The sequence below is a fragment of the Scyliorhinus torazame genome, chromosome 8 (assembly GCF_047496885.1).
Source record: "Scyliorhinus torazame isolate Kashiwa2021f chromosome 8, sScyTor2.1, whole genome shotgun sequence".
NCBI classification, from domain to species: Eukaryota; Metazoa; Chordata; class Chondrichthyes; order Carcharhiniformes; family Scyliorhinidae; genus Scyliorhinus; species Scyliorhinus torazame.
In genome coordinates, this window is record NC_092714.1 from 218,099,337 (window position 1) to 218,119,158 (window position 19,822).

The window sequence follows — 19,822 nt, forward strand, 5'->3', positions numbered from 1 at the left end:
ACCTGGGCTCTCCAGGGACTATTGCTGGCCTGGATTATGCCTTCCTTCAGCAACCGCTGGACTTCAGACCGAATAAATATCCGGTCCTGGGCGCTGTACCGTCTGCTCCTAGTGGCGACGGGTTTGCAATCTGGGGTGAGGTTCGCAAACAAGGAGGGCGGTTCAACCTTGAGAGTTGCGAGGCCGCAGATAGTGAGTGGGGGTATTGGGCCTTCGAATTGGAATGTTAGGCTCTGCAGGTTACACTGGAAATCTAATCCCAGTAATGTGGGCGCGCAGAGTTGGGGAAGGACATAGAGCCTATAGTTCTTAAACTCCCTCCCTTGCACCGTTAGGTTTGCGATGCAGAACCCTTTGATCTCTACGGAATGGGATCCTGCAGCTAGGGAAATCTTTTGCGTGCTTGGATGGATGGTCAGAAAACAGCGTCTTACCGTGTCTGGGTGAATAAAACTTTCAGTGCTCCCGGAGTCGATCAGGCATGGCGTCTCGTCTCCGTTGACCAGCACCGTTGTTGTCGTCGTCTGGAGCGTCCGGGGCCGCGATTGATCCAGTGTCACCGAAGCCAGTCGTGGTAGTAGTGTCGCGGCATCTTCTTCGGACCCCGTGGAGCCGTCGATGCTAGGGTCCTTTGTTGTCAACCAAGATGGTAGTGTCCATGAATCGCACGCGGCTGGGTGTGGACAAAAAGGTCGCCCCCATGGATCGCACGTGGTCGGGGGTGGACAAAATGGCCGCCCCCATGAATCGCATGTGGCTGGGGGTCACATCCTCCCCTCGTGGTGCCCGGGACCCAAAATGGCGGCGCCCGCGGGTCGCACATGGGGTGCTGGGGGGCTTGGGGGGTGGTTGGGATGTGCTGGGCTTGTTCTTCTCCGGGGATTGCGGCGACCCCCCGGGACCGGCACACTGCCGCGTAATGGCCCTTTTTGCCGCAGCTTTTACAAATAGCTGCGCGGGCCGGGCAGCGCTGCCGGGGGTGTTTCGCTTGTCCGCAGAAATAGCAGCGGGCCCCCCCGGGATGGTCTGGCGCTTTAACCGCGCAAGCTTACGAGGGGTGGGGGGGGGTTTGTCGTGACAGGGGTCCACGGAGCCCAAGGGGCTGCCGCGCGTTCGGGGCCGTAGGCGCGGGCGTTTTGCGAGGCCACATCAAGGGAGGCTGCAAGGTCCCGTACCTCTGAGAGTCCTAGCGACTCTCTTTCCAAAAGTCTTTGGCGGATTTGGGGAGCGTTCATACCTGCCACAAATGCATCACGAATTAGCAGGTCCGTGTGTTCGATCGCGTTCACCGGCGGGCAGCTGCAGCCTCGTCCCAAAATTAGCAGCACGGCGTAGAATTCCTCTTGCGATTCTCCGGGACGTCGCCGTCTCGTCACGAGTTGGTGGCGCGCGTAGACCTGGTTAACGGGCCGAACGTAGATGCCCTTCAGCAATGCGAACGCCGTCGGGAAATCCTCTGCGTCTTCTATGAGAGGGTAAATTTCCGGGCTTACCCTCGAATGCAGGACCTCCATTTTCTTGTCTTCTGTGATCCAGCCGGGGGCCGTTCGGAGGTAGCCTTCAAAGCATGCTTGCCAGTGTTTGAATACTGCTGCCGAGTTCGCTGCGTGGGGGCTGATCCGCAGGCATTCCGCTTAATAAATTGTAGCGCACAATGACTTACGAGAGACGAGAAGTGATGAAGTCGATCCAGGCTTTATTAAGCGATGCTTGTCCCCAGCAGCTCAGCAACAGAATGTAGCTGCGGGGAGAAGCTCGGGTTCTTATACTCCGCCTTCAGGGCGGAGCCAGAAGTCGGCAGATCCAACCAGGACACGGGATCTGTCGGCCAATAGCATCTCGGCTTCACAGGTCCCACATGACCCCCTAATACATACCACCACACCACCTAACCTTTTTGGACACTAAGGGCAATTTAGAATGGCCAAATCTACCTAACCTGCACATCTTTGGACTGTGGGAGGAAACCGGAGCACCCGGAGGAAACCCACGCACATACGGGGAGAACATGCAGACTCTAAACAGACAGTCACCCAAGCCAGGAATTGAACCTGGGACCTGGAGCTGTGAAGCAACCGTGCTAACCACTGTGCTACCGTGCTGCCCTTGGTACATAGTTACAGGGGCGGGGGCCTAGGTAGGGTGTTCTTTCAGGGGTTAGCATAGATTGATGGACCGAACGGCCTCCTTCTGCATTGTAGTGCAACCTCTAACAGGCAGCCTCTGGTCATTTGAAGCTCAACTCAATTTAATAACTCAATTTAATTAAAAACAGGCTTCAGCCAGTGCAACTGATTGTATCTGCTAATCTTAAACATGCTAATATCCAATCAATAATACCCAAAAATTGTATCAACACTTTATTGCTCGAACTGCTATTTTGCTATTTGTGAAATCTCACTATTGTTGGATTTACAGCCCCTGTGTATCACAAAAATTTGTACATTCCAAGATATGATGAGCTACTGTATAAAAGTGAATTTTTGTTCTGAACTTGAACTATACATTACCCTCAGAGCGACATCACTGCTGGATTGGCACAGGATTTTCACTGAGCAGTGGGGGGCTGAATAAAGATTGTGTATATTTTTAATTGGTTAGGATCAGAAGAACAAAACTTAGCAAAAGAAGACATTTATTTCAATATTTTAAATTATTTTTGGAACATAATTATGCCCTAGAGACTAAAATAAAATTCTAGCCATGGAAACTGATTCCCTCCTCTGCCCATCAATCCTGGGTGCCAGGTGCCAGTAGTACTCGTCTTCATAGAATGCAGAATGGTACAGCACAGAAAGAAGCCATTCGTACCACACTGTCTGCTGCAGCTTTCACTCCATGAACAGTATCTTCCCCTCTTCCAAATCGTTTGCCAATCAGCTAAATTCTTTGAATAATTCATTTACAAGATGTAAGCGTCACGGGTTAGGCCAGCATTTATTGCCCATCCCTAATTGCCCTTCAGAAGGTGGTGGTGAGCTACCTTCTTGAACCGCTGCATTCCCTGAGGTGTAGGTACACACAAAATGCTGTTAGGCAGGGAGTTACAGGATTTTGCCCCAGTGACAGTGAAGGAAAGGCGATATATTTCCAAGTCAGGGTGGTGAGTGTCTTGGAGGAGAACCTCCAGGTGGTGGGGATCCCAGATGTGTACTGCTCTTGTCCTTCTAGACGATAGCAGTCATGGGTTTGTGAGGTGTTGTCGAAGGAACCTTGGCGAGTTACTGCAACGCATCTTGTAGATGGTGCACACGGCTGCCACTCTATGTCGGTGATGAAGGGTTGAATGTTTTTGGAAGGGGGAGCAATCAAGTGGGCTGCTTTGTTCTGGATTGTGTTGGGTTTCTTGAGTGTTGTTGGAGCAGCACTCATCCAGGCAAGTGGAGAGTATTCCATTACACTCCTGACTTGTATCTTGTGGTTGGTGGATGGGCTTTTAAGAGGGTGGGGTGGTGTCAGGAGGTGAGTTACTTGCTGTAGGATTCCTAGCCCCGGCATTAATATGGCTAGTCCAGCTCAGTTTCTGATCAATGGTAACCCCCAGGATGTTGATTGTGGGGATTCAGTGATGGTAATGCCATTGAATGGCAAGGGGTGATGGGTAGATCCTTTCTTGAAGGGAATACATAGAAACTTACATAGAAAATAGAAACTGGAGGCCATTCTGCACAGCGAGTCTGCTTCGCCATTCATTATGATCACGGCTGATCATCAAGTTCAATACCCTGATCCCACCTTCCCCACATATCCTTTGATCCCTTTAGCCCCAAGAGCTATATCTAGTTCTTTATTAAAATTACACAATGTTTTGGCCTCAACTACTTTCAGTAAATTTCAGATTTGCTACTCTCTGGGCGAAGAAATTTCTCCTCACCTTAGTCCTAAAAGGTTTGACCCTTATCCTCAAACTATGACCCATAGTTCTGGGCTACCCCACCATTGGGAACATTCTTTCTGAATCAACCCTGTCTAATCTGTTAGCATTTTGTAAGTTTCTATGAGATGCTCATTGCCTGACACTTGTGTGGTGCGAATGTAACTTGCCATTTGTCAGCCTGAGTCTGGATATTGTCCAGGTCTTTCTGCATTTGGGCATGGACTGCTTCATTATCTGAGGAGTCACAAATGGTGCTGAACATTTTGCAGTCATCTGCCAACATCCCCACTTCTGACCTTATGATGGAAGGAAGATGGTAATTGATGAAGCAGCTGAAAATGGTTGTGGCTAGGGCACCACCCTGAGGAACTCCTGCAGTGATGTCTTGGAGCTGAGAAGATTGACCTCCAACCACCACAATCATCTTCCTTTGTGCCATGTATGATACCAACCAGCAGAGAGTTTCCCTCCGATTCCCATTGACTCCAGTTTAGCTCGGGCTCCTTGATGCCATATTTAGCCAAATGCTGCCTTGAAGTCAAGAGCAGTCACTCTCACCTCTCCTCTGGTATTCAACTCTTTTGTCGATGTTTGAACCAAGGCTGTAATGAGGTCAGGAGCTGAGTGACTCTGGCTGAACCCAAACTGAGCGTCCGTGAGCAGGTTATTACTGAGTAAGTGCTGCTTGATAGCAGTGTTGATGTCTCCTTTCATCACTTTGCTGATGATGGAGAGTAGACTGATAGGGCATTAATTGGCAGGATTGGATTTGTCCTGTTTCTTGTGTACATCACACAATGGACAATTTTCAACATTGCTGGTTAGATGCCAGGGTTGCAGCTGTACTGGAACAGCTTGGCAAGATATGGAGCATAAATCGTCCGAACTAATACCGGAATATTGTCAAAGTCCATAGCCTTTGCAGTATCCAGTGCTTTCAGACATTTCTTGATATCACGTGGATTGAATCGTATTGGCTGAAGACTGACATCTGTGATGCTGGGGACCTCTGGAGGAGACCAAGATGGATCATCCACTGGGCACTTCTGGCTGAAGATTGTTGCAAATGCCTCAGCCTTGTCTTATGCACATATGTGCTGGCCTCCTGCATCATTGAGTATGGGGATATTTGTGGAGTGTCCTCCTCCAGTGAGTTGTTTAATTGTCCACCACCATTCATGGCTGGATGTGGCAGGACTGCAGAGCTTAGATTTAATGTGTCTGTTGTGGAATCGCTTAGCTCTGTCTATTACTTGCTGCTTATGCACACAAGTAGCCCTGTGTTGTAGCTTCACCAAGTTGACACCTAATTTTTCAATTTGCCTGCCGTTGCTCCATGCTCTGCTGCACTCTTCATTGAACCAGGGTTGATCCCCTGGCTTGATGGTAATGGTAGAGTGGGGGATATGCCGGGCCATGATGTTGCAAATTGTGGTTGAATACAATTTTGCTGCTGCTGATGGTCCACAGCGCCTCATGGATGCCCAGTCTTGAGTTGCTAGATCTGTTTGAAGTCTATTCCATTTAGCACAGTGGTAGTGCCACACAACACAGCGGAGGGTATCCTCGAGGTAAAGTTGGGACTTTGTCTCCACAAGGACTATGCGGTGGTCACTTTTATCAATACTGTCATGGACAGATGCATCTGCAGCAGGCAGGTTGGTGAGGATGAGGTCATGTATGTTTTCCCTCTTGGTTCCCTCACCACCTGTTGCAGTCTCAGTCTAGCAGCTATGTCCTTTAGGACCCTGCCAGCTTGGTCTGTGGTGGTACTACCGAGCCACTCTTGGTGATGGACATTAAAGTCCCCCACCCAGGGCATATTTTATGTCCTTGCCACCCTCCGTGCTTCCTCCAAACGATGTTCAAAAGTTGGAGTACTGATGGCGGGCAGTATGTGGTAATCAGCAGGAGGTTTCCTTGCCCATGTTTAACCTGAAGCCATGAGACTTTATGGGGTCCAGAATTGATGTTGAGGACTCCCAGGGCTGTATACCTTCCCGACTGTATACCTCTGTGCTGCCAGCTCTGCTGGGACTGTCCTGCTGGTGAGACAGGACAGATCCAGGAATGGTGATAGTGGTGTCTGGGACATTGTCTGTAAGATATAATTCTGTGAGTATGAGTATGTCAGGCTGTTGCTTAACTAGTCTGTGAGACATCTCTCCCAACTTTGGCACAAGCCCCCAGATGTTAGTAAGGAGGACTTTGCAGGGTCAACAGGGCTGGTCCTGTTGTTGTAGTTTCCGGTGCCCGGGGTCGATGTCGGATGGTCAGTCCGGTTTCATTTCTTTTTTGTGTTTTTGTAGCGGTTGATGTCCTTAAATGTGTCCTTTAATTGTCAAAAACAGTTTCTCCTCATTTACTCTTTCAAACCATCCATAATATTGACCGTCTCTATCAAACCTCCCCTTAACCTTCCTGCTCGAAGGAGAACAATCCCAGCTTCTCTAGTCTATATGTGTAACTGAAGTCCTTCGTCCTTAGCACTTTTCTGGTAAACCTCCTCTGCACCCTCGCTTAAGGCCTTGATAGTCTTCCTAAGGTTGGTTTCCAGCTAATACATACTCTAGCAGCGGCCTAACCACAGACTTATAAAGGTTTAACATTACTTCCTTGCTTTTACACTTAATGTTTCAGTTCATAAAGCCAAGTATTATTTTTTAACATTCTCAAGCATTTGTATGCATGCACCCCACCCCCCTTCTTTCTATTTTGGCTTCCATTAAAATTGTATCATATATTGATTCTCCTCATTCTTCTGACCAAAAATTCCTGTGTTGAATTTCATCTCCTGTGTGTTAGGCCGTTTTGCTGGGCTGTCTTTGTCCTCATGAAGTTTGTGCCTATCCCCCTTCCTGTTGTACTGCATCACTAAGCTTTGTGTCATCTGCAACCATTGAAATTATGCTCTATCTATCCAGGTTCATGTCAATAATACATGTCGAAAAGAACAGCGATCCTTCCCGTATCTGCGTGGGTCTCGCTCCCACAACCCAAAGATGTGTAGGCTAGGAAGATTGGCCATGCTAAATTGCCCCTTAATTGGAAAAAAGAATTGGGTACTCTAAATTTAAAAAACACAGTGATTCTGATAATCAATTGCTGGAGGCAATTACTTGCAGTCAGAAAAACAAATGTTCAATCTGCTTTGTGTCTCTCAGCTGATTTTGTGCCACTGCTGTCACTTCCCCTTTAATCCAATGGGATTTAACTTTGTTAGCAATTCTATCGTGTAGCACTTTATCAAATATTTGTGGAAAGTTCATACAAACAACATCAACTGCACTGCCTTCATCAGCTCTTTCTGATACTTCACCTGAGGACCCAAGCAAGTGAATCAACATGATTTGCCTTTAACACATCTGTGCTGGCTGTCATTTTTAACTATTATTTTTCAAAATGGCAATTACTTTTATCTTCCAGTATTGTCTTCTAAGGTTTCTCTATCAGAATCATAGAATTTACAACGCAGAAGAAGGCCATTCGGCCCATTGAGCCGGCACCGGCCGTTGGAATCATTCAATCATAGAATTTACAGTACAGAAGGAAGCCATTCAGCTCATCGAGTCTGGACTGGCCCTTGGAAAAAGCACCCCATCCAAGCCCACACCTCCACCCCATCCCCGGAACCCAGTAACCCCACCCAACCTTTTGGACACTAAGGGGCATTAAGGCTGTGGGTGTCGCTGACTAGGCCAGCGTTTATTGCCCATCCCTAATTACCATTGTGAAGGTGGTGGTGAGCCACGTTCTGAAGCTGCTGCAGTCCATGTGGGGTAGGGTCATCCTCAGCTCTGTTAGGAAGGGAGTTCCAGGATTTTGGTCCAGTAACAGTTAAGGAATGACAATATAAGCCTAAATCAGTATGGCGAGTGGCTTGGAGTTGAATTTGCTGATGGTGGTGTTCCCATGCAACTACTGCCCTTGTCCTTCTAGATGGTAGAGGTTATGGGTTTGGAAGGTGCTGCCTAAGGAGCCTAGGTGAGGTGCATCTTGTATGTGGTGTACACTGGTACTACTGTGCATTGGCGGTGGAGAGTGTGAATTTTGGTGCAGGAGTGAATGTTTAAGATGGTGTATGGGATGCCAGTCAAGCACGCTGCTTTGTCCTGCATGGTGTAAAGGTTCTTGAGTGTTATTGGAGCCGCACTCATCCAGGTAATTGGAGAGTATTTCCTTACACTCCTGACTTGTGCATGTGTCTCCTGACTTAGGCTGACTGGCCTGTGGCTGCTGGGTTTATCGCACTTCCTTTTTTGATTGGTGATAGAACATTTGTAATCCTCCTGGCACTATTACAATATCTAAGGAGGAATAGAGGATAGAAGCCATAACCTCGCTATCTCTAGTGTGACTTCCATCAGCAACCTAGGATGCATCCCATCTGGACTGGGTAGCTTTTCTATTTTTAAGTACTTTCTCTTTATTTATATTTCTAATGAGTTGAAGATTATATCAGATCAGCCATGATCTCACTGAATGGCAGAGCAGGCTCGATGGGCCGAATAGCCTACTTCTGCTCCTACGTTTTATGGTTATCCCGCCCAGTTTTTTCTGCTACCTCTCCCCTTCCTGTATCATTAGCAGCATCTGTTTTTTTTTAAGTGAAGACAGTTAGAATGAACTAATCTGTCGTCATCTGCCAATGAGATTACAGTACCTTGTATTTTCTCCTGAAGCATCTGATTCAACTGCCTTAACAAGGTAAATGTTCCTAAATGGCATACTAATCTGATTAAACATTGTGGGTTCAGTCAGCCTTTCTATGTTTAAGCATTGTGAACCACAAATATAATTTAAGAGCACTGAATATATCTTGCCTACTTTGTTTGAACTTTCTTCATTACTGAGGCCTGTTCATTTGTTTTTGTTCCTTAATTGCAAAATTTAGAGATTAATTGACAGGTAAATTAGTCCCTTCAAATTCAGACTATATTGAGAAGAGGGAGTCGATTATAACAGTGTTTTTCAAAGTGGGGTAGCGACCCGTGGGTCGGTCGCGGGTGTTGAAAAGTGGGTCGCCATAATTGATCCCCAATGATCACATGGGGCGAGATTCTCCGACACCCCGCCGGGTCGGAGAATCACCGGGGGCTGGCGTGAATTCCGCCCCCGCCGGTTGCCGAATTCTCCGGCACCGGAGATTCGGCGGGGGCAGGAATCGCGCCACGCCGGTTGGCGGACCCCCCCCCCCCGCGATTCTCCGGCCTGGATGGGCCGAGGTTCCGCTGCTAGGATGCCTGTCCCGCCGGCGTGGATTGAACCACCTACCTTACCGGCGGGACAAGGCGGCGCGGGCGGGCTCCGAGGTCCTGGGGGGGGCGCGGGGCGATCTGGCCCCGGGAGGTGCCCCCACGGTGGCCTGGCCCGCGATCAGGGCGGCCTGTGCTGTGGGGGCACTCTTTTCCTTCCGCCTTTGCCACGGTCTCCACCATGGCAGAGGCGGAAGAGACTCCCTTCACAGCGCATGCGCGGGGATGCCATGAGCGGCCGCTAACGCTCCCGCGCATGCGCCGCCCGGAGATGTCATTTCCGCGCCAGCTGGCGGGGCACCAAAGGCCTTTCCCGCTAGCTGGCGGGGCGGAAATTAGTCCGGCGTGGGCCTAGCCCCTCAAGGTTGGGGCTCGGCCCCGCAAGATGCGGAGGATTCCGCACCTTTGGGGCGGCGCGATGCCCGACTGATTTGCGCCGTTTTTGGCGCCGGTTGGCGGACATCGCGCCGACACCGGAGAATTTTGCCCCTCTTTTTTCCATTTGTTTTCTCTGGGTAATTGTTTGCTGCCCTAAACTGATCCTGTTGAAAGAAAAGCGTGTGCATTCTTAAAAATTAAATGTAATACCTAGCCAATGCACAAATACAATGTTTCATTATGAAATCTAGTATTCGGAATGTCTATGGGATCAACATTGGTGTAATGCTACATACAGGTCTGGTTCTTTTCTATTCTGTTTGCAGCACGTATTTTGTATAAGGCGGTATGACAAGATCTCTCAGATGATGACGTAGCCAGCATGAGAGATTTTAATGTGGACTAAAAGTTTAGTACTGCCTCATACAATTCAGGTTAAGTGCACTTTATGAAAAGAAAAGGTAAGAATTGGGAGAGAGGTGTATTATTAAATGTTCAGTGAATCCTTTTTAGAATGCGACTGAAGCAGCAGTACTGCAGCATTCATGACCTGTGGACTCTGCTCGCGTCTCAAATTTCCCGCCGCGAAGGCCGTCTATGGCTTCAGAATTTGAAGTGTATCATCATTATCTCACAATCCAACTCATTATATTTCCCCATGTGCATTGAAGTATTTTGCTGTGGAGTCAATTTAAAATGAGATGAAAACAGTGGATGGCTGATGCACAGTAAATGAGTGTATTGTGTGATTTTGGTCATTTATTTTGAATGCATATGCTGATACGAGCAATAAGATTCTCGTACTTTTTCAAAACTGAATTTACGTATCTATGTTGACACAGTGCTCCCAGATCAGCAAATATGTTTAGGTAGGTGGGATGGGACACGGCGTTCAAATCCTGAGATTGATTAAGCAGCCTTTTGAATCTTTGGAGCCCAGAGTTTAAATTTTGGGTTCAAGTTGGAAGTGTCTGATTGGACAAAACCAGTCATTTCAGTGTCACCGAAACTTGGTGAGTAACATTTACAATATACGAGGTGGAATTATTTTGTTTCCATGCATCATCGAGGTTTTAAGTATGCAGAACTGAATACAATTTATTGTTATAAGTGATAAAGATCAATTATATTAATTTTGAATACATAAAAGTGAGGACAGGCTCACCTAAGTAGGAAATAGGTCGCAAGGGCTAGTCAGTTGGTAAAAGTGTGTTGTGTAAAAAAAGTTTAAAAAACACTGGATTATAAAATAGCCAGTATTTCAATTACAGTACAAGTTTGCATACATTGTTGTAATCTCTGTTCCCAACCACATCCAGATTCAATTAGTTAGTTATCCATATTTATTGTAGACTGTGTTCTTTCCTTTTCAGAAAGTCCCACGATATACAGTTATCATTCAAGCCACTGATATGGATGGGAATCTAAACTATGGCCTTTCCAATACAGCAACTGCACTTATTATTGTGAACGATGTGAATGACAATGCTCCAGAATTTACTGCTGCCACAGTAAGTATAAACACCTTTTAACATTCACATAGAAGGTTATAATCCACATCATCTGCAAAGTACTGATGCACATGATTGATTTACAGTACATTCTTAAAATTTAGCAAATCAAACATAGAATAGGCAATCTTTAAATCATCAGTTTTTCAGGAGCCAGTTTTGATAAATTTGAGGCATGGGAGGTATGCAACAATAAATAAAAATATAAGGAATTGATAATGCATTCTTTATAGGGCAGGACATATTTAGTGGGATTTACAGTTTGCACTTTGAGATCCTAAAACATAGAAGAATCATTTTAGGATCTTAAAGTTTAAGTTCTTAATAGCAAAGGAAAATCGACTTGGATGTTTCATTCTTAGCATTACACCATTTGTAGCCTAGTATGGGACAGAGGTTTGTATCAGCATTTTTTCACGTGATCGGCGTTATTGGTGTTGGAGAATGATGTTGACTTGAAACATGGTACTTCTCAGGAGTGTGGATAAAACTGAAGATGAGCCCTGCTGGACACTCATGCATCCTCAAGTGACTGGATACAAACAATCAATAGGAAAGTTTTAGAGCAAACTATTTTCTCATGTGGCCCATCAAACCGTACACAAAATTATGGGATTAGGGTCGGAGGGATGAAACTTTTACAGTTTGCTTTTGAGAGAGTTGATTGATAAGTTCCTGAAAATAAACATTGGGCGTGATTCTCGCAAACGGGAACAAAGTCCCCGAGCGAGCACATTAGGCCGCATGTTTCCTGGCACTTGCAGTGCCGAGAAACACGTGGCTTTTCAACGTGACTCACATTGAACAAGGGGCCCAAATAGAGAATGAACGCCTGAGCCCCTTTTTGTACTGTGGGAAGCATTGTAGCGAGAAATTGGGATGCAATTTTTAAATGGCGTGCCAATCTCCCCCAAAGCAATCGCGGACCTCCCCCACAGCCCAAACGCACTATGTGAGGCACCCCGGCCCAATCGTGCGCGTACTAAAAATTCCAGCTTGGCACCTTTTCAATGCTAACCTGGCAATTCCCATGCCAGCTGGCAGTGCCATCTGGGCACTATGGGAGTGTCAGGCTGGCACCCAGGTGGCACTGCCATGGTGCCAGGCTGGCACCACCAGTGTACCAGGATGACACTGCTGTGGTACCCAGGTGACACCAGCAATGTCAGGGCACCACCCTTCCCATAGGGCATGGAGCTAGGGCCTCCAATCCCCTGGGAGAACCCATGAGTCCCGTTCCATCTGTCCCCAGTTGTGGAGACCAGTGCTGAACGGTGCATGCCCGAGATCGCCGAGGTGAAGGGATTGAATCCCGAAGCCTCAAGGTACCTCGGGAATCTACACATTGGAGTGAGGCTTACTTCTTCGCTCAAATAAGCAGATTTTCCAAAAAGTGATACCACCCGCAATGGGTGGGATTTACACCACAACGTCTCGCAAGAATGCGTTGGCTCTCTCGAGGCGTGGGGAGCCGGTTAGATCCCAGGAGCGGGGTCTCCCAGCTTTCATTGGCTACGCTGCGCCACGGCAGGCTGCGTTTCCAGCGTAGCATGGCCCTTGGATCACGCCCATTGTAAAAACTATTCCAAATTTAATTATTTAAATTCAAGATCAAAAATTGACGAGGTGGAATTTCTGAATGAGTTAGGCATGTCCAGTATGGCTGGATGCAGTAAAGCAAATCTAAGGTTGCGAATTGGAACTTGATAATTTGTTAAAGCATTAAAATGTTTATATTACAAGGTGTTCCAATGAACAGGTCACTTTTATTTCAAATTAGCTCCACACTATGTATCCAGTGCTAAGCTAGGCTTTATTTCAGTAAGATTAAGCATTCCAACCTACTATCTACTTGTATCTGAGCCACTCATTGGGAGGTGCATTTCTCTCCAAAATTGTTTCTCAGAGCTAGAGTCTGTCATTTGCTCCCTTGCTGGTGAGGAAAAGAGGTAAACAAGAACCATAAGAAGTATGGAAGGATTTTTTTTCAACAAAATACTTTCTCAACGAAAATAAATGTCCTTACTTGCAAGCAACCAGTGACAGGCCATGTTAGTGTTTTGAGCTGCCATACTAAAGATCAAAAGTGGACTCCAGCCACTATAGACATTCAGACTCTGCTGAACGACAGCTGTGCCAAGCTAGGCTACAGATCCACTCAAAATATTTGGATTCTTGACTTTAAAAAAGGTGGAGAGGTAGAGAACTGATAGTGAGATTGGAATGTAAATTTCAAGGTGTTGCCCAGTTTTTAAAGTATATCTCTGAGGAATCTCCAGTTAATATTAATGGATCATGGTTGATTCCAACTCAGGAGTGCTATGAATCTACTTACTTCCTGTCAATCTTTCCATCAGAAAAGGATTAACACTGATGTACAATTAAAAATGGCAATGGACCATAAAAAGGATGGTCTATGCATTTGACACAAACACATTTTATAAAAGCTCAGGAGGCCCGAGAAGGTAAGTTCAAACTGAGTTTATTTCAACAACAAAACAAAGGCCGCAACATGGCTTACAATCCAAAGGCCCAACTGGAACAATAAATCACGCCGGTCCCAGTGCGGGCCAGCTCTTGTCAGGCCATTTTATGAGCTTCAGCTGGTGTGCCTCCGCCCACTAACTCGTATTCCACGAGTCCCATGGGGAAATCAATTGAGGTGTCCCCATGGGTCTCGTGAGGGTTATTACACATTTAATGTTGAATATGATGAATTTCAAGAAATGTAAAAGGTGTTTCAAGAAACACAGTGGCTTCAAGGTTTGATCTGATCCAATTTAGTATGGAAAAAGAAAACAATCACTGACGAAATGTATTTTCTTGGAGCCAAACGGAGCATAGTTATAACTTGGCTTTCGCCCTTGATGAAAAAATAGACTAGCATGGCTACGGATTTGCCTTTGATGTCATGTGATGAATGATCTGTGGTGGTGTGTTAAGATAATCAGCTAAAATGGCTGATGGTGCAGAAATGATAAAGCTCCAGAGATGTAGCACACTTTACTTTTACAAATGTGAAAGATAGCAGCATTGTGTTATGACCAGCTATTATCTCAGTTTCTGAAGGCCTTTCATGGGCTTAGAACCTCTCACACAAGCCACTTTGTCAGTCTCTATAGGTTTATAATAATAGGTCTAATGTATATTATAATTTTTAATGCTAATATTTTATCACCTTTAAAAATACTTACAGAAAATAATGGAATCCCATTCCTAGCTTCCTTTTGAAACTCTTAAGAGTGATCATACCATATTGATCCATGGAGGACAATGCCGGTATTGAATAGACCATTTGAGGCCTTCATTTGTCACTTCCGTATTGCTTATAAATTACTCATTTTAATCTTTGCATTATGTTCTTGTAGGTGTCAAATAAATATGTATTCTACAGAAAACTCAGGTCATTAAGAAATAGTAGCGTAGAAATGAAACAATCTTTTAAATGATCCAATGTTTTCAAAATAACTGGAGAGCCGAGCTGGGGAATTAAAACACAGTCACAATTGTGGAGAGAATTAGAATAAGGTTGTTTTACACTTTTTAAAGATATAAACCTAGCTTTATGGTGGTGATGTGATTAAGTAAAAGTAAAGGTTAAGTATCCTGGAAGAACAGTGCTGTGTTTTTATGACCTACCTCATTACAACAGTATCCTATCCTGAGACGAGTTAATTTCCCTAACCATACATTGAGGGATTCTATTTCAACGACATACAATTAAGGCAGTGATCATCACAGAATTAGGCCTTGAAGCTTCAGGCACAATTTTCTGCAGCTTTCTTCATATTCTTGAAATTTGCATTATATTACTGATGCGCCATATGCCAATTATACCATTGAATTATACTCAATAACTAAGGGTTTATCTGTCAAAGAAATTAAAAATTTGAGAAGTAGAGTAGAAGACAGTGGGTTGAATTTTCAGACATCCTATGCAGAAAAAATGGGATGGCATTGTCGCGGAAATGGTGGGCAATGGTCTACCATGCTGAGTGGTGGTAGACGGCAATGGTCGCTGGGGCTTACTGCGAGACAGCTGGTGGAACCACCTGAGTCTGGCAAAAAGTCAATTGACAGTTTTAATCAGGGTTCTTTGTCATACATTTGACCCAGAGTGCCATATTGGGTTTGAACTCGGTAGAGGGTAGCCATTACAGTCTGTGACTGGTACCAACTGAAGATCAGCAATAGAGGACTGAAAATGTCACTTCCTCCTAAATTTCACTATCCTAACCAACTATTGCATTGGTGTCCTCCCAACAATCCCCATCTCACATTCAGAGTCCAAACCCGTAAAGAGTAAATTAAGATTTGGTAGCCCCAAAAAACTTAAACTGGCAAAAATTAAATGGATATTTATGAAAATCCGGGCAAAATTCAATGAGGGGTATTGGAGACTAAGTCAGGAGCTACACCAGCTGCATCAAAATCAGGTGGTAAAGCTACAACACAGGACTACATGTGTGCTAAACAATGGCAGAAGCATGCCATCGACAGAGCTAAGTGGACCCACAGCCAATGGATCAGGTCAAAGCTTTGCAGCCGTGCTTTATTTCATCAATGGTGATGGACAAAGAAATAACTAGTGGGTGGTGGAGGCTCCAGGTACATACACATGCACAAAGATGGCAAAGCCCAGCCAAAGAGTGCAAAGGACAAGGCTGAACCATTTGCAGCCATCTTTAGCTGGGAGTGCTGAGTGGATTATCCCTCTCCAGTGCCTCCTGAGTTCCCCAATATCGCAGAACATAGTCTTGAGCCAATTTTAATGAATTCTACATGATATCAAGTAACCTGTGAGCACACTGGATGCAGCAAAGATTATGGGTACAACAACAACGCAGCAGCAATGCTGAAAACGTTTGCTCCAGAACTAAGAGAACCCCAAGCCAAGCTGTTCCGATAAAATACACCTACAAACTTGCATCTCCCTGACATTGATATTCTGGGGTGGGAGGGGGAACGTGGTGGTCATCATTGACCAGAAATTTAACTATACCATCCAAATTCGTATTGTGGCTACAAGAGTAGATCAAAAACAGTAAATTCTCTGACATGTAACATGCCTTTTGACACATCAAACGCCTGTCCCCATCTACAAGGCACAAGTCAGGTGTATGACAGAATACTCTCCATTTGTTTGGTAGAGTGAAATTCCAACAATATTCAAGAATCTTAATGCCATCCAGAAAAAGCAGACTGCTTGATCAGTGCTCAAACCATGACATTCAGTCCCTCCACTGAAGCACAGTGGCTGCAGCTTTCACTATCTCTAAGATGCAACGTAGCACCTTGCAAGGCTTCTTCGACCGCACCTTCCAAACCTGCCACCTTGACTACCTAGAAGAACAAGAAAGCGACAACCAGTGAAAGTTGGAGAAAAGTTTGTATCCGAGGAAGGAGGTGGCAGTGTACCTGAATGTTTCATCTTTTCAGAATTTCCACTTTTTTTTGTCTGGGTTATCAGAGCAATTGCCTTGTTTTCCAACAATCATGAGTCAGTCATGAAACAATTGCACAGTTTAGTGGATTGGATAGAGATTCATGTTCATGGCATGATCCTCCACCATGGAACATTCCAGTCTGCATTATTGCACATTGGGTAGAAATATGTAACACTTGGAGCATGGCAAGAGAAGGAACAGATGGGACAGCATCCCCGGAGTGCGACTGAACATCTGTCCTGCCTACTTTGCTGCTCCAAAAGGATTTGTCAGGTGCCAGTTAGTGGTCATTGCCTTTTCACAGTTGTGTGCTTTGGCTGTAGCAAAATTATCTCATATCCCAGCACCTGGAGGTGGAAAACCACCTCCCTTCCCTGGGACACTCAAGCACAACAGCCAAACGACCATGGGGGCGATTCTCCAAGCCCCGCGCGGGGCCGGAGAATCGGAACAACCGCACCATGACGCCCCGACGCCGGCGCGCGATTCTCCGAGATGCGGAGAATCGGCGACATTTGCGCCGGCGCGTTTGGCGCGCCGCCGGCAGCGGGCCGCTAGAATTGGTGGGGCCGCCGATTCTCTGGCCCGGTTGGGTCGAGCGGCCGCTCTGACATGACAGAGTCCCGCCGACGCCGTTCACCCCTGGTCGCTGCCGGCGGGAAATCTGCGGGAACGGTCGGGGGGCGGCCTGTGGGAGGGGGAGGGGGGCTCCTTCACCGGGGGGGCCTCCGACGCGGTCTGGCCCGCGGTCGGGGCCCACCGATCGGCGGGTCGGCCTCTCTGTCGGCGGGCCTCCTTTCCTCCGCCGGCAATGTTATAGCCCTGTGCCATTGTTGTGTGGGGCAGCCTGGGGGCGAACGGCCACTGCGCATGCGCTAGTTGGTGCCTGCCCAACTGCGCATGCGCAGGACCCAAGGTGCCGCGTCTTTTACGCGGCGCTGGGTCCCCGACGCTGCGCTGAGGCCCCGCCCCTGCAATTCACGCCACGCCCCGGCCAGCCCCACGGAGACCCCAAAATAGGGGTCTGTGAACGGGTGCCGATGCCGAGGTAAAACACTCTGTTTTTACTCCGGCGTTGGCACTTAGACTCCTGTTGGGAGAATCCCGCCCATGAATTAGGAGCAGAAGGTCCCTCGAACCTGCAACGCTATTTGAAAAGGTCATGGCTGATCTGATTGTGGCCTCAACTCTACTCTCTTGTCTACCTACTGTCATTATGATTCCTTTGTCAATCAAGAATAAGACTTAAAAATATTTAATGATCCTGCCTTCCATGGTCTCTGGGGAAAAGAGTTTCACAGACTAACAAAAGAAAACATTTCTTCTCCTCTCCATCTTAAGTGGGAGACCCCTTACTATTAAACTGTGTCCCTATTTCTCGTCGCTCTCGTAAAGGGAAACATTCTATCAGCGTCTACTCTGTCAAGACCCCTCAGTATATAAGTTTCAATAAAATAATTCTTTTAAAGTCTAATTTATACAGGTCCATCCTGTCCAACCTTTCCTTGTAAGATAATCATTTCATCCCAGGAGTCTGGTGAAGTGAACCTTCTCTGAACTGCACCAAATGCAATTATATCCTTTCTGAAGTAAGGAGACCAACACCATGGGCGGGATTCTCTCCTACCCGGCGGGGCGGGGGTCCCGGCGTGATGGAGTGGCGGGAACCACTCCGGCGGCGGGCCGACCAAGAGGTGCGGAAGTCTCCGCGCATTTAGGGGCCAAGCCCTCACCTTGAGGTGCTAGGCCCGCACCGGAGTGGTTTCCGCTCCACCAGCTGGCGGGAAAGGCCTTTGGCACCATGCCAGCCGGGGCCGAAAGGTCTTCGCCGGGCAACGTGGGTCCGCGCATGCGCGGGAGCGTCAGCAGCTGGCTGCTGACCTCATCCCCGCACATGCGCAGGGGAGGGTGTGTCTTCCGCCTCTGCCATAGTGAAGACCATGGCGAAGGCGGAAGAAAAAGAGTGCCCCCACGGCACAGGCCCACCCGCGGATCGGTGGGCCCCGATTGTGGGCCAGGCCACCGTGGGGGCACCCCCTGGGGCCAGATCGCCCCGCGCCCCCCCCCCCTCCAGGACCCCGGAGCCCGCCCACGCCTCCTTGTCCCGCCGTTCAAAAGGTGGTTTAAACCACACTGACTGGACAGGCATTCCAGCAGCGGGACTTCGGCCCATCGCGGGCCGGAGAATCGGCGGGGGTGGGCCCGCCGACCGGCGCGGCGCGATTCCCGCCCCCGCTGAATCTCTGGTGGCGGAGACTTCGGGACACGACGGGGGTGGGATTCACGCCAGCCCCCGGCGATTCTCCGCCCCGGCGGGAAGTCGGAGAATCCCCCCCATATGTAGTACTCTAGATGTGGTCTTGCTCATGCCCTATAGCAGTGTTTTTCAAACCTTTTTTCCGGGGACCCATTTTTACCAATCGGCCGACCTTCGGGACCCAACCCGGTCGACCTTCGCGACCCACGCCGGCCGACTTGTGCGACCCACCATTTTCTCTTACTTTGCTAACAAAGATGGAGGAAATGGTTTTGGGTCTCTTTGGCCCCAATGGGCCCTTTGGTCCCTTTGGCCCCCCGAGCTTGAAAAAAAAGGGCTGCGACCATATAAAAAAAAATGCGGCCGTACTGCGCCTGCGTGCCGAATCATCGGTGCGCATGAGGATAGTTTTGCGCATACGCACCGGTGATCAGGCATGCACGCGCAGTGCGGCCGCATTTTTAAAAATCTGTCCGTGGCCATTTTGAGGGCCACTCGCAGCCGGCATTAACAGCCGGCTGCTGTGGCTGTTGCTCGCGGATTTGCGTGATCGGGAGCACCGCGATGGACGGCTCCGTGACCCTCCCGACACCCACCCGCAACCCACTCGCAGGTCGCGCCCCTGAGCTTGACAATGCCTGCCCTAAAGAACTGTGACAAAACATCCCCACTTTTATAATAAAATCAGAAAATGATGATCAGAAAACCTCATCAGATCGGGCATTATTTGTGGAGAGAGAAACACAGTCAACATTTCAAGTCCATATGACCCTTCTTCAGAACGGATAGTGATAGAAATGTGATGAATTGTATCGTTAGGGAGTGTGGTGGGCAGAATGGAAGGTCTGGGCTAAGTTGGAGCTAAGGAGAGATTGACAAAGATGTCATGGGCATAAGACAATGGGGGCATTAATGGTGCCATGAAGGGTGGAAGAATGTTAATTGTGACATAAAGTTAAGACAGAAGAATGTGTTAATAGGAGACAAAGGTCATTGCCCAGTGGAAGGAACTGAACAATAAGGGACAATGGCCTTGCAGGGGAGTGGTGAGATTATGTCGGGGCAAGCCAGGGTAACCAAAATACAAAACACCAAAG

General features: G+C 47.5%; 1 protein-coding gene across 3 annotated transcripts in view; it reads left to right on the top strand.

Moving 5' to 3' along the window:
• LOC140428374 (cadherin-4-like) overlaps positions 1-19,822 on the top strand; it is a 1,038,564-nt gene that overhangs the window by 855,169 nt on the left and 163,573 nt on the right. For all 3 annotated transcript variants that reach the window (XM_072514764.1, XM_072514766.1, XM_072514765.1), the window contains one exon: positions 10,884-11,021. In XM_072514764.1, coding sequence (XP_072370865.1) covers positions 10,884-11,021 — 138 coding nt within the window. The remainder of the gene's footprint in view (positions 1-10,883; positions 11,022-19,822) is intronic.